The sequence below is a fragment of the Macaca mulatta genome, chromosome 20, assembly GCF_049350105.2.
Source record: "Macaca mulatta isolate MMU2019108-1 chromosome 20, T2T-MMU8v2.0, whole genome shotgun sequence".
In the NCBI taxonomy this organism is placed as follows: domain Eukaryota; kingdom Metazoa; phylum Chordata; class Mammalia; order Primates; family Cercopithecidae; genus Macaca; species Macaca mulatta.
The window spans coordinates 53,592,501-53,607,521 of NC_133425.1; the positions used below are offsets into that span (position 1 = coordinate 53,592,501).

The 15,021-nt window shown below is 51.8% G+C and overlaps 2 protein-coding genes across 3 annotated transcripts in view; one reads left to right on the forward strand and one right to left on the reverse strand.

The window, feature by feature from the left end:
• CNGB1 (cyclic nucleotide gated channel subunit beta 1) overlaps positions 1–5,269 on the reverse strand; it is a 102,595-nt gene extending 97,326 nt beyond the window's left edge. The window contains exon 1 of the mRNA XM_077986082.1: positions 5,203–5,269. The gene's annotated coding sequence lies outside the window, so the exon portion shown is untranslated. The remainder of the gene's footprint in view (positions 1–5,202) is intronic.
• SPMIP8 (sperm microtubule inner protein 8) overlaps positions 1–8,447 on the forward strand; it is a 12,159-nt gene extending 3,712 nt beyond the window's left edge. Inside the window, 6 exon segments of one of the 2 annotated variants that reach the window (NM_001166366.1) lie at positions 4,686–4,747; positions 5,014–5,188; positions 5,567–5,628; positions 5,845–5,909; positions 6,272–6,304; positions 7,707–7,882. In NM_001166366.1, coding sequence (NP_001159838.1) covers positions 4,686–4,747; positions 5,014–5,188; positions 5,567–5,628; positions 5,845–5,909; positions 6,272–6,304; positions 7,707–7,737 — 428 coding nt within the window. In that variant the 3' untranslated portion in view covers positions 7,738–7,882. 2 annotated transcript variants of the gene reach the window in all.
• Positions 8,448–15,021: the final 6,574 nt, after the last annotated feature.

Consider the following 15,021-nt stretch of genomic DNA (forward strand, 5'->3'; position numbering starts at 1 on the left):
CAGTTCTTCCAATTTCCTGCTTCTGAGAGAAGCCAGGAATCTAGATTTTTAAAAGAAAGCTCTAATGTAGATATGTATTTTGTTGTAAGCATATGCTTTAAATAAAAGTAACAGTCACAACTTCAAAACTCAAAATGCTGTAACAATATGCACAGCAACAAGTCTCACTCCCATCACCCCCCATACAGGTAACCCCCCCACATTCTTAGTTTCTGATGTCTCTCCCTGGTTCACTAATGGGAATACAAACACATGTTATTTTGCTCCCCAATTTTTTATTACTGTTAACTGAAAAATCAGAAATTTATAAATTTAGGCAGGGCACAGTGGCTCACGCCTGTAATCCCAGCACTTCGGGAGGCCAGGCAGATCACTTGAGGTCAGGAGTTCAAGACCAGCCTGGCCAACATGGTGAAACCCCCAGCTTTACTAAAAATACAAAAATTAGCGTGGCAGGGTGGCAGGTGCCTATAATCCCAGCTACTCAGGAGGTTGAGGCAGGAGAATCACTTGAACCCAGGAGGCAGAGGTTGCAATGAACCAAGATGGAGCCACTGCACTCCAGCCTGGGTAACAGAGCGAGACTCCATCTTCAAAAAATAAAATAAATGTTTAAGTTTAGAAAAGACTTTATTTCTTATAAGGGGTTATAGCTGCAAGGTGGCCATCCCACAGGCTGGAAAGTGTGCCTCCAGCTGAAGCCCAAAGATGGGCATGTCAAAGGAGGAGGAGTTGGGTAAGAGCTTTATGTTCAAAGGGTTGGCTAAATATACATATTCAACAGGTTACAGGAGGAGCTATAAATATTCATGAAGATAGTACTGACATGGGCATAATGAACAAACTTGCATGTAATATACAACCCATGTTGGCTTTGAGGTGGAGACTTAACCTTTAAATGTATTACAATTAGGCCCTATATGACAAAAGATCTTTTCAGGACGCAAAGCTCAGCAAGTGAGCAGCCTCTGTCCACGGTTGGTGGTCTTCTCATCTGGAGAAAGTTACTGAAATCAGCCCCATATGCAATCACAGGCATAGCTGTGGCTGGTGGATCAGGGGGTCAGTTCGTCAGCATCTGTGAGCTGTATGAGTTGTAATTGTTTTAATATTGCTTATCTCAAGGCCAGTGCTAGAGAAAAAGAAAAACCTCATGGCAATTAAAACATAGCTTATTTATTTTTTGTTTTGTTTTTTAGACAGAGTTTCTCTCCGTCACCCAGGCTAGAGTACAATGTCACAAACATGGCCCATTACAGCCTCGACCTCCCAGGTTCAGGTGATCCTCCCACTTCAGCCTCCTGAGTAACTGGGACTACAGACACACACCATCACGCCAGGCTATTTTTGTTGTTTTTGTTGTTTGTTTGTTTGGTGTGGAGACAGGGTTACACTATGTTGCCAGGGCTGGTCTCCAACTTCTGCGCTCAAGTGATCCTCCAGCTTCAGCCTCCTAAAGTGTTGGAATTACAGGCATGAGCTATCACAACCAGCCTGTAGTTTATGCTTTAAGTGTAGGGGGTGTGTGACTTAACCCTTGCCTTGCATGGCCTTAGGTCCTGTTAATAATCTGGTATCTTGGCCGGGCACGGAGACTCACGCCTGTAATTCCAGCACTTTGGGAGGCTGAGGCAAGTGGATTGCCTGAGGTCAGGAGTTCAAGACCAGCCTGACCAATATGGTAAAACTCTGTTTCTACTAAAAATACAAAAACTAGCCAGGTGTGGTGGTGTGCGCTTGTAATCCCAGCTACTCGGGAGACTGAGGCAGGAGAATTGCTTGAACCCAGGAGGTGGAGGTTGCAGTGAGCCGAGATCATACCACTGCACTCCAGCCTGGGCAACAGAGTGACACTCCGTCTCAATAATAATAATAATAATAATAATTTGGCATCTTGTTGCCACAAACAGTCTGTTCTCTTAGTCTTGTAATCTCTCTTTTGAGACGGAGTCTCGCTCTGTTGCCCAGGCCGGAGTGCGGGGGCATGATCTCGGCTCACTGCAACTTCTGCCTCTCGGGTTCAAGTGATTCTCCTGCCTCAGCCTCCTGAGTAGCTATCTGGGACTACAGGCATGTGCCACCATGCCCAGCTGATTTTTGTATTTTTAGTAGACATGGGGTTTCACCCTGTTGGCCAGGCTGGTCTCAAAATCCTGACCTCAAGTGACTGGCCTCCAAAACCACTGGGATTACAGGCGTAGCCACCGCACCTGGCCTTGTGATTGCTAGTTTAACATTAATGCTCATCATTTATTGTGTCTAAACCACAAAAAGGCAGGGGTAGGATGAAGCATGTCTGACCTCCTGTCCCATTATGGCTGGGAACTCAGTTTTTTAAGGTTTTGGGGGGTCCCCTTAGCCAAGAGGAGGTTCCACTCAGTCAATACATTGGGGAAACCTCAGGATTTTATTTTTAGTTTACATTATAAACATTTTCAAATGGAGAAAATTTGCAAGAATATTACTATGAGTACCCACCACCTTCCACCTGCTTCAGTTGATTTTTGCCATATTTTTGCTTCTCTCGCCCTCTCTCTCACATTCTTGGACACCCTTTAGCAAGCAGCTCCCAATGACAAAAACATCCTTCTGCATGACACGATACCATTATCACACCTAGGAAACTTAACAATACTTCTACAACATCTAATATCCAGACCATATTAAAATCTCCCCAACTGACCCCAAAGATGTCTTTTATGGCTTTAAAATGATTTTTTGGAATAAGAATTCAATCTAAGATTAGGTATTTCAGTTACTTGTTATGTCTTTCATCTTAGTCTAAAACAGTCCACCCAGTTTCCATTGCCCACCATCATACTGACTTTTTAGAGTCTCCAAGTTGTGTTGCAGACAGTCCCATATGGTGAATTTGAGCCACTGTTTCCTTATGGTGTTTCTTACCTTGTTAATCTATTTTCTGTAAACCAGCAGCTAGGTGTGGAGACCTGAATCACCAGGTTAAACACTGCTGGCCAGAATCTTTCACAGGCAACAGATGCTATGTTTGCCATAATGCAGCAGGAGGCACAGAATTTCATTATCACATTATTTGTGATGCTAAGCTTGATGATTTGGTTGAAGTGATGACCTGCATATATATTCTCTGTTTCCAATAGTCTATGTTTAGTCTACTATTTTAAAGCAAACAGTAGGCTGGGCGCGGTGGCTCACGCCTGTGATCCCAGCACTTTGCGAGGCTGAGGTGGACAGATCACAGGTCAGGAGTTGGAGACCAGCCCGGCCAACATGGTGAAACCCCATCTCTACTAAAAATACAAAAATTAGCCAGGCATGGTGGCACGCACCTGTAATCCCAGCTACTCAGGAGGCTGAGGCATGAGAATCGCTTGAACCTGGGAGGCAGAGGTTGCAGTGAGCCGAGACTGCACCACTCCACTCCAGCCTGGGCGACAGAGCGAGACTCCGTCTCAAAAAAAAATTTTTTTTAAAGCAAATGGCAGCATATTGTATATACCCTTCTGCACCTTGGAGTCCTTGTATAGAGAAATTCTTCAACTTGTTAATTTATTTATTAAAGACAAGGTCTCACTATGCCACCCAGGCTGGAGTGCAGTGGAGTGCAGCCCTCAAACTCCTGGGCCCAAGCAATCTTCCTGCCTCAGCTTCCTGAGTAGCTGAGACTACAGGCTTCAGCCACCATACCTGGCATTTTTTGTGTGTCTTGATTTCTAGGCACTCTTTCAATATTAAGGAATATTAATTAATATTAATATCTGTAAAATAAGTGGAAATATTTTTTCAATTTGTTTTTTGACATTTGTTTTTGCCATGTAGAAGTTTATTTTTATATATTTAAGTTATCAATCTTTTATTTAATGCTTCTGGATTTTTAATTAAAATTATTAAGGCCTTTCCCATCCCAAGGTTATAAAAGAATTTGCCCATGTTCATTTTTTACATTGGAATCTTCAGAGTTTTATTCTGTGGCAAGGGGTGAGATGTGATTACTATTTTATCTTAGATTTTTTTAAGTTGTCAAATTAAAATAAAAACGTAAGAGAGTCTCACTCTGTTGCCCATGCTGGAGTGCAGTGGCGCAATCTCAGCTCACTGCAACCTCCACCTCCTGGATTCCAGCGATCCTCATGCCTTAGCCTCCCTAGTAGCTGGGACTACAGTCGTGTGCCACCACGCTCAACTAATTTTTTGTATTTTTGGTAGAGATAGGGTTTCACCTTGTTACCCAGGCTGGTCTCGAACTCCTGAGCTCAAGTGATCCACCCGCATCAGCCTCCCAAAGTGCTGGGATTACAAGTGTGAGCTACCGCGCCCAGCCTTTTTTCTTTTTTTGAGACAGGATCTTGCTCTGTCACCTAGGTGGAAGTGCAGTGGCATGATCACTGAAGCCTCGACCTCCTGGACTCAAGTGATCCTCCTGCCTCAGCCTCCCGAGTACCCGGGATTACAGGCACTCCACACCATGCCCAGCTAATTTTTGTATTTTCAGTAGAGATGGGGTTTCACCATGTTGGCCAGTCTGGTCTGGAACTCCTGACCTCAAGCAACTCACCCGCCTCGGCATCCCAAAGTACTGGGATTACAGGTGTGGGCCATCTTGCCTGGCCTCAAAAAATTTTTAAAGTACAGTGTGGGCCAAAGTTCTCTGACCTCTGACCACTGGTGAAGGAGACACCTCTTCTCCCTTTCTCTTGTTTCAACAGATGAGTTTGACAACGCCCATTTTACACTCCTTGGGGTCCCCAACAAACCCCTGCAGTGTTTGGTGAGTGTCCTCTGCCCTGCCCTTGGGTAGCTAAGGGGCACCAGCCCCAAGCGCCTCTGGTCCTGGGATCTACTCCCTGAGCACCTCCTCAGGGTGTAGATGTTGGGACTCCCCACATCACCCCATCCGGGTTCCCGACTTCGGGCGCCCCCTCGGTCCAATGCACCGGGCCAGTTGTCAGCTGAGGCCTTTGGGATGGACTGGGATGGCTTCCCTAGGCTCCTGCGGCTACTGCTGCGGGGGCCTGACCCCCGTGGCCCTGTCAGGACATCACCGCGACAGGCCAGAAGCTCCGCAACAGGTACCACGAGGGAAAGCTGGCGCCCATCGCGCCGGGCATCAACCGAGTGGACTGGCCCTGCTTCACGCGCGCCATCGAGGATTGGTCCCACTTCGTGTCCTCGGCCGGGGAGTTCAAGCTGCCTTGCCTGAGCAAGCGAGGTCAGTCTACGTACCGGTCGCTAAAGGAAGCGCAGGGCAGGTGGGCCGCGGGGCTGGAGCAGGGAGCGTGGACTGCGCACGGGAACGTAGGCGGCGGGACAGGCAGAGACAGGGCTGGACCACTGGGGTGCAGGGGTGGCACTTGCGGTGGGTGGGGCCGAGACGCGCGCGCGGATCTGGAAGCAGGACTGCCCATGAGAAGGGGGCGGAGCCAGGAGGAGCCGTCGGGGTGGGGGTTTGCCCTGCAGGGTAGCGGAGGCGGGACCTGTTTTCAGAACATGTGTGGCTGGGGCTGGATTGTGGGCGGGGCTTAGGTAAGGAGGCGGGGTTTGTCCTGGGAGGCGGATGAGCGCAGGAGAGGGGGCTCTCTGTTCGCAGTGGAGGGTCTCAGCGGCTACGCGGTGCGGTACTTGAAGCCGGACGTGACCCAGAGCTGGCGGGTAGGGAGCGCTGCGCGCAGACCCGTCCCTGGGCGGGGAGAGGGGGGTCCTGGTGGGGAGCGGCTTAAGACGGGAGTTGAGGCGGGGAGGAGACCCAGAGCAGGGCCTCCCAGTCTTCAGGACCACGGTCTCTAGCAGGAAGCCCTGTGTGGGGCGTGGGCAGGGCGTCCGTGCTCCCCCGACTCACCGCGCCCCTATCCCTGCTGCCCGCCTCAGTACTGCCTCAACCAGAACCCCAGCCTGGACCGCTACGGACAGAAGCCCCTGCCTTTCGACTCCCTGTAAGTGACGCCACGCGCCCCGGGACCCCATATCCGGAGGAGGGAGGATGAGGTCTGGGCCGTTTTCCTAGCGCACACGCAATGACCCTTGAAAACGTGAGAACTGGGAAAAATTGGCTCCAATACACCAGAAACAAATTACAATTTCAAATGAATACACGTGTAATTCCTACTAAACGGAGCACCTTGTCCTCCCTGACAACTCCACCCTTGCGGAGTGGAGGCGTTTGCATTGGGTGTAGGCGCCCTGGAGCCCTTCAGGAGGGATGGCGGGGAGAGGGGGTGGCTCCCGAGGTCTAGCGAGGCGCCCAGAGAGGGTCGCCCCTTCCCATCTCGGGTTCACCCGCCCCGTTCTTTCCCAGGAACACTTTCCGAAGCTTCGGCTCCAGCTACAGGTAGGGGAACGGTCCTGTCCCGCCCCACAGCCAACCACTTTCCCATCCGACTGCTGGGGACAGCCTCGGGGCTCCCTGACTCTGAGACCTCCCTGCCCTGGCGAGGCCTGGCGAGGAGGAGGTGCCCTCCTGGGGGGGGGGGGGCGCAAGCTGCCTCGCTCTGGAGAGATCGCCCCTGGCAAATGTGCAGCCCACTGGGGTGGGGATAGACGCGGGGGTGGGGGGGAGATCCATATCCCACCAGGTTTGACTGGAGGAGGCCAAAAGGATGGGGCGGGGGTGTTACCTGGAAGGAGAGAAAACAGACAAATAAGAAACACGAGGGAGAGCCAAGAATCTGCCTTTTTGGGTGCGGACAGGCCCTAAGGGAGGGGGCTAAGTGGTGTCCCCGGCAGGGTCGTCGCACAAGTAAAGGCTTGGAGATAAGAACGGAGGTTGCAAGATATTCAGACATTTTCATAACTGAGCCATCTCTCACCTTCCTCGCCCCACTTTGTACACTCCAGCAAGACTAGATTCCCCCGAAACCCAGCAGGACAAGCACTCTTCATACCTTTGCCTGTGCTGTTTCAGCGCCTAGATGGTCCTTCCTCCTCTGCCTGAAAAACTTCTTCGTGCCTTTCTTCCCCCTCCCCCCCCCCCAAAATCTAGCTCTGTCGCCCAGGCTGGAGTGCAATGGCGCCATCTCAGCTCACTGCAACCTCTGCCTCCCGGGTTCAAGCAATTCTCCTGACTCAGCTTTCTGAGTAGCTGGGATTATAGGCTAGCGCCACGAAGCCCGGCTAATTTTTGTATTTTTAGTAGAGATGAGGTTTCACCATATTGGTCAGGCTGATCTCGTGATCCACCCGCCTTGGCCTCCCAAAGTGCTGGGATTACAGGTGTGAGCCACCGCACCCGGCCTCTTTCATGCTCTTTAAAGCCCAGCCCAGATGTGCAATCCTCCTTGAAGTTTTCCCCCACCTTCTGCCTCTCCCCACCGGCTCACACTCCGTCCCATTGGTCATTACCTATGTGTCCATATCTTATAGCACCGAGACTATTACACTGTCATTATTGACAGAAGCTAGCCTTCCCCTCTCCCACACAGGGGAACGTTTCTGGGTTTTGCTACCGTATGATGCCTAACAGAGTAGGTTCACTAAATGATTGAAAAATGGGTGCAGTTTTTCATAGTTAGGAATCAATGGTAGAGAAGGATGAGGCAAAGTCAAAGGAGGGAGGTTAGCTTGACAGCTAAGGAGGACAGCTGAAAATACAGAAAACAGGGAGCCACTGAAGTCTCCTGAGCCACACAGAGGCTGGCTAGAAGCTGTGTTTTCAGAGCCTAGAGGGGGAAAGCCTGATTTTTTCCCCTAGGACACCCTGGAAACCCCCACCTCACCCCTACTTCTCTCCACAGTCGTGTCAACTATCTGACCCCCTGGCATTAATCTCTGGAAAGGAGGCTGACTCCCAGGCTGCCGGACAGTGCCACCTCAGGTCCCCTGGCCAGACCGAGGACTTATGGTGGCACCAGCCATCTCCCCAGGAGTTCAGCCTAACTAGAAATAAACCTAATACTTCCTTAGAGAGACATGCAATTGTGTGTGTGTGTGTGTGTGTGTGTGTGTGTGTGTGTCTTGCAGAGGCTGGGAGAGGGTCAGGACCACAGGATGACAGTATCTTACCCTTGCCTGTCCCCAGCCAACTCCTGAAGAACTGGTGGGGGGTTGGAGAAAAATGTTTGGTGACCTGGTTCGAGAGTCAGGGTGTAAACCCTAAGGTCCAGCCAGAATTAAGGTCCAAGAGCAAGAGATGTGTTCCTGCCCCTTGCCGGCAGCCCCACACCCAAACCCCCTCCATTTCAGATCCTGAATTTAAGCCCTAAAGAGAAAGGGAGGGGGTTAGAAAGCTATTTTTAGGTGCCTTTTTGAAGCTCTTGCCATACCGGTGTGCTCTGGGGGGTTTCCCTGTGCCCGGGGTCGCCCTGAAGGTGTGGGAGCAGGCTGGGGCAAGGGGAGCTGGCCAGGCCTATGGTCTTGATTCTTGTGATGCAACAGAATGTAGAGTCTAAACTTGCATGAGATGCACGAAGCCACTCAGAGAAGAAAGTTCCCTGCTCTCCAAAGCACCACCAATAAACATGTCATCTAAGCAAAAAGTCCTCTGCTCTATCCATGAGGCTTCAGAAATAGCCCTTGTCTACCCACCAACCATCCATTCCAAGCTGCTCCTGTGAAAAGAAGGCATGATGTCCCAGGGACAGTGTGGGGACTCCTGGCCCAGGTCTGGAATAATGCTATCCAGGGGGCTAAGACAGAGCATCTCCAGCAATGGTAAGGGGGTGTATTAGTCTGTTTTCATGCAGCTGATAAAGACACACCCAAGACTGGGAAGAGAAAGAGGTTTAATGGACTCACAGTTCCACATGGCTGGGGAGGCCTCATAATCGTGGTGGAAGGCGAAAGGCACTTCTTACATGGTGGCAGCAAGAGAGAATGAGTGCCAGGGGAAATGGTTTCCCTTATAAAACCATCAGATCTCATGAGACTAATTCACTACCACAAGAACAGTATGGGGGAAATCACCCCCATGATTCAATTATCTCCCACCAGCCTCCTCCAACAACATGAAGGAATCACGAGAGCTACAATTCAAGATGAGATTTGGGTGGGGACACAGCCAAACCATATCAGGGGGTTAGGGCTGCTAGCATCTGTGCTTAGCTCCAGGATCTTCCAGATACCCTACCCCCACCCCACCTGTGGGCGGCTGACAAGCATAGACCTAGATCAGGATAAATAGCTACCAAGCTAACAATCTACCTGTATAGGACTTCTGGTCCTGAAACCTGGGGCTTCAGGGACCCACAGACCTCCTGAAATCATGTACAGAATCATGTGTCCACCTTGGGACTGCACTTGGGAAGCCACTGGCAGAGCCGCCTGGAGTGTCAGAGTCACGTTCTGTGCTTCTGTCCCCTCCAAATGACAACTCAGAGAAGAGCTGGACTTGCCCAGGGCTCACAGCAGGGATGCTAGAGTTCTGGCCTGGGAGAGGTGGGCCAGCCAGAGAACCCCAGCAGACATGCTGAAGCCTGCCAGATGGAATCAAGTGACTGCGGTGTTTTTCCTGGCCCTGCTTCCTTGTATGACTGGACAAGTCCCTGCCAGCATACAGCCCAGCAAACACTACAGAGCTTTGCCTGGGCCAGGCCCTTTGCTGGTGCTGGGAGGACACAGACAAGATGCTCTCCCTGCCCTCCCTGCCTTTGAAGTGCTTCCAGCCCAGCAGGCCCAGCCAACGAGAACCTGAAAGTAGAGGTGATCACATGAGTACACACCTAGACCATGTTCTCCCAGCCAAAACCCCATGAATGGCAATCCACACCAGCAATTTAATTAAAGCTTCTTGCCCTCTGATTGTACATTTAATCCTGATTTCAATAATATAAATATATTATAAAATATATAAATATAAATACATGTATATATGTAATTAATATATATTTATATAAAATATAAATATTAAAAAGTGTGCCTAAGAATAAAGGAAATGCAGAGTAGATAAGCATAAATGAGTCTGCTTTTATGTGCAATTTCTATTTTTAAATGGAAGGCAATGCATTAACCATCTTGCAGACCCCATGAGATGGGTCATTTTAGACCCATTTTACAGATGATGAAATGAACTTTGGAAGGTTAAGTGGCTGACCCAAGATCTGGTGATTGACAGAGCTAAGAACTGAAGTTGGCCTGCCTGAGCCCCCCACCCCCATCCCCTGCCTGTGGCCACTAGGTTCTACTGCCTGCCTGCTACGGGACAGATCCAAACTAAGAATGGGGAAGAAACCAAAGGGGGCTTCCTCGGGGTGGGGCCATCTGACTAGGGCTCAGAGGGAGGATAAGATGTCCCATCAGAAAGCTCTCTTGGGGCCGGGCAGGGTGGCTCACACCTGTAATCCCAGCACTTTGAGAGGCCAAGGCGGGCAGACCACCTGAGGCCAGGAGTTCGAGGCCAGCCCGGCCAACATGGCAAAACCCCATCTCTACTAAAAATACAAAAATTAGCTGGATGTGGTGTTGTGCATATCTGTAATCCCAGCTACTCTAGAGGCTGAAGCAGGAGAATCACTTGAACCCAGGAGGCAGAGGTTGCAGTGAGCCAAGATCGGGCCACTGCACTCCAGCCTGGGAACAGAGCAAGACTCCATCTAAAAACAAACAAACAAAAACGAAAAAGCTCTCTCGGAGTTGCTGGCAGTGGCAGAATCTGCAGGTTGAGAATCCCACCCGGAGGCCAAAGGCCAGAGGCTGAGAGAGGGAAAGCAGCCCATCCCAATCCAGCTGAGGCCACTGTGGCCCAGCATGCTGACACCCCCTCTCAGTCTCCAGGGACTCTTTGCTCATCAAAGAGAGTCAGAGCCACATTCTGTGCCACCCAGGGTCCCCTCCAAATGACAACCCAGAGAAGAGCTGGACTTGCCCAGGGCTCACAGCAGGGATGCTAGAGTCCTAGACCACATCGGAAATCTTCCCAGCAGCCATGGCCTTGGGGACAGTCCAGCCTCCATGGCCTGACCCCAATCCACTACTGTGGCCCTTTATCCCAACATGAACTCCCCTACAGCCTCCTTGCAATTCCAGAGGCTCTGGGCTTCTGTCTGCCTCCAACCTTTGTTCAAAGCCTTCCTTTCATCAGAAATGCTTTTCCCCCACCTCTTCCTACCCAAATCCCACCCTCCATTCCAGGCAGGCTACTCTCAAGTCCTCCCGTCTCCCCCCAGCTCTTCTCTCAAATCACAATAACAGGGACCATAGCTGTCCTCGGGGCTAATTCACACCCTCTGGCCCACCCTGGGCTCATTCACTGGCTCCTTTTATTCTAACTGGACCTGGGGCTCAGGAATGGGGCCTGTGGTCTTTTCCAGAACCAACACACCAATCAGGACTAAATTAACTACTACAGAGTTATAGCGGTGTCGAGTACAAAATCACCTGAAAAATGATGTCCTAAACCAGGGCCTGGGGCTGGCAATGGGGAGGTTCAGGGATAGGGTGAGGGTCCAAGCTGCGGGCAGGGGTGGGGCAGGGGTCAGGCAGAACTCATGAACATCATATTTTGTGCTAGATATCAGCAGTTTTGACATTTTTTTACTGTACCTTTTGATATGCAAAAACCTCAAAACCGGCTCACCTGAAGTTCGTGCCTTGTGCCCTGTAGCACCTGCTCAGTGCCTGGCAAACAGCAGGTGCTCAGTAATGCTTGTGGATGAACAAAGGCAGGAAGGCAGACCCAGGGTGGGGACAGAGAGATACACAGGAAAGAAGGAGCCATCCCCTTGACTCCATTTCACAGCCCTGAGGAAGACTGTGTGTTCTGGCTGGAATCTTTGTAGATGAGAAAATCAATAGTGGCCAAGGCTTTTCTAGGAAGCACCACCTTCAAGAAACCAAGAAGCCACCTGCATGAGGATCAGATGTGGAGCTCGTGGGAGAGCCTGGCCCTCCTTAGGCTGGGGGGCCTAGGGCCTTTGTGGCACTACTTCTGTACATCTGGGAAGATGGAACGCAGTGGCTTTGATTGTTCAAGGAGTTGAGAGAGGGCCAGAGGGGTTGGTCACGCCATCTGCCTGCTGCTGAAGAGCTTTTCTACTGCCCTGGCCAGCCCTGGACTGGTCCTGGCTATTGTTCCCGGCTTTCTGGCCAGCAAAGAGTGAGCAGGAGCTCTACACGGCTCAGACCCCACTGCCTCTCCTTCGCCTGTGTGCAGGTACCAGGCTCACCTGGCCAACTCCCACAATTCCAGGCCACTTTCATCACTGCCTGGCTGTGAACAACCCCTGGACTTCCTAAGCATCTGCCCTGCCGCCTTATAAGTATGGAATGAGGCTCAGACCTGCTGGCGGATGGGAAAAGGCTTCTGTACGGTGTATGGCAAGGCCGATGGGAGGGCTCTCAGATGGGAGGGCTGGGCTGGCTTGCTCTTGCCTCTGACTTCCCAGCGCTAGTCCTTCTGCGTGGATACTACGTGCCAAACATGTCACACAAATCATTCCACTGTGCCCTTACCCTAAACCTCAGAAGACAGCATTATTGACTCCATTTCACAGATGAGGACATTGAGGCTCAGAGAGCTTCAACAGCCTGCCCAAAGCCCTGGAACCAATGAGTGGTGAAGCGGGACTCTAGCCAGGGCTGCTGTGGTGCTCTGAACCAGGACACCACACTCAGTCTACTATGGTTCATGAGTACAGGTTCCACCCCCAGAAAGCGGCATCCTCTCCCCCGTCCCCTGCAGGGCTAAGCATGGAGCAGAGCCAGCGCATGATGGGAGTTTAGAAAAGCTGTCAGGATGATGGGCTTCCTAAGAACATCCCCTTTGGTGGCCCAGCCTGCCCTGGCACCAACTTCTAGGACCCAGGAGAATGGCCCCCTCCCCTTCCCACTCCTGGTGTCTCTCACTAGCCAGGGGGAATGACTAACTCCCAAAGAGGAGGCTGTGTCAGTCTCTCCCTCCTCCTTCCTGCTTCCTCCCAGCCCTGGCCTTCATCCAGATGTCACCCTCATCCTAAAACACCGCACTTCCCATCCTCCCAGTGGTTGGGCCAAAAGGAATGATTAGCCAGAGACTAAAGATACAGCACTAGTTTATATTCCTAGTCACAACATCTGAAGCTCCCCTTTAAGATGCTATGCTTGGCCGGGTGCAGTGGCCTGTAATCCCAGCATTTTGGGAGGCTGAGGCGGGTGGATCATTTGAGGTCAGGAGTTCAAAGACCAGCCTGGCCAACATGGTGAAAACCTGTCTCTACTAAAAATACAAAAATTAGCCAGGCGTGGTGGCATGTGCCTGTAGTTCCAGCTATTCCAGAGGCTGAGGCAGGAGAATCACTTGACCCTGGGAGGCGGAGTTTGAAGTGAGCTGAGATTGCACCACTGCACTCTGACCTGGGTGACAGAGGGAGACTCAGTCTTAAAAAAAAAAAAAAAAAAAAAAAATGCTGTGCTGTAAGAGAAGGAGACACTCATCAGGTTTGGGAAACAGGAAATTGGCCGTCCTGTAGGTCGGCATTCCTGGGCCTATTGGTGGGAGAAGTACCTGTATGGCCAGGTGCAGTGAGCAGCTGCTTAAGCCGGTTTGTGCTGTTTCTGCCACTTACAACCAAGAGAGGCTAGTCGGAGATACCAGAGGGGAACAGGCTGGAGGCCAGGAGGGGCAGGGAAGGGAAAATGGGCCATGGGTTGATCCTGTCGCTTTCCCAGAATCAGAGCACCAGGCCTGCTGGTGGGGCACTGAGATGGGGAACTGAGGCCTGAGAGAGGGACAGACAGAGGCCTCAGGCCATGTGTTACCAAAGGGCCTGGCCTTGAACCCAAACATCTGGGCTCCCAGACCAGGGCCCCATTGGCTGCCCTGGTTTAGGCCCAGGCTGGAGCCTAGAGGCTGAGGACCTGGTGGAGGTATAGGAACCCCACTGCTTTGTGAGGCAGGTAGGGGTGGGGACAAAGGAAGAAGAAGCCACTGCAGGCTCCATGTAAGCTCAGCCATGTCCAGCCAGAGCCCCTCCTGCCCTGACCCATGCATGTTGTCACCCACTCAGGAGGGACAACCTGTGGCGGGAATTATAAAGCCTCACACACACGCTAGCACTTTCCAGGGGCCTCTCAGGATAGGTGGGTTTTGCCTAGGTCACATGGCAAGAAAGCAAGCTGGGACTTGAGCCTGGCACGGAACCAAGGCCCTGGGCATCCTCTTCCTGGGAGGTAGAAGTCTGTGGGAAGGAACCACATGGTTTCTCAAGGGCAGGGTCCTCCCATGACCACCCGGAGGGAAGAAGAGGAACATGGGGTCTGGGTCACATCTGGGTCCCCTGGCCTTTCGCACCTTCTATACCCAGCTTTCGGGCCACCTGCAGTGTAGGCAGCTCCTTGTCCTTTTAACTCAGGGCAAGGGGCCCCTACTGACCACTTTCCACTGGCTCTCAGGTGCCCAGGCTTGGGAGGCTGTTTTTCCCTCTCTCTCCCCAGCCCCATCCCCACCTTTGAGCAACAGACAGAGCCTGAGTTGCAGCTGGGCCACTGGGGCAGGGAAGGGGTGCAGGAGGAAAGGTGTGCTGGAGGGGCTCAGGTGGGAGGCAGCTGGGCTGGCCATGTAGAAGGGTCACTGTGAGACAGGGTGGGTGGTTGTGGGGTGACAGCAGGTCCTCCCCCTCCTCTGGGGCAGGGCAGGGCTGGCTGCATCTGCTGCTGCTGCAGGCAGGCCCTTTGTTTTCCATCAGGGCTGAGCAAGCTGTCATGCCCACCAGGCCCAGTGCCTGGCTTCCAGCCTTCCATGAGCTGCTGCTCTCTCACAGGTCAGCTCCCACTTCAGGGGCTGTGATTAAACCCAAAAGAAGTCAGGAGGCCTCGGTATCATTCCTGAAAGCCCCAGGTGTCCTGGAGTTGGTACTGTCAGCATCTTCAAGCGTCCCCACCAGGGACTCTCTATGGGGCTCTATTTAATTCTCAAAACAACCAAGCAAGGCAAGGTGAACCTCCCCATTTTACAGATGAAGCAACTGAGTCCAAAAGAGGTTCCCAAGGCCACACAGCCAGAACATTCAAAGCTCAGGATTCAAACCCAGCCCTGTGCCCCAGTCCCCAAGCCGCCACTCGGACCTGTGCCCCTCTCTGCCTCTCCATGTCCATTGTTCCCCTGTGGAAGAAGGAGCAGAACAAGCAGTGCACTGGTCT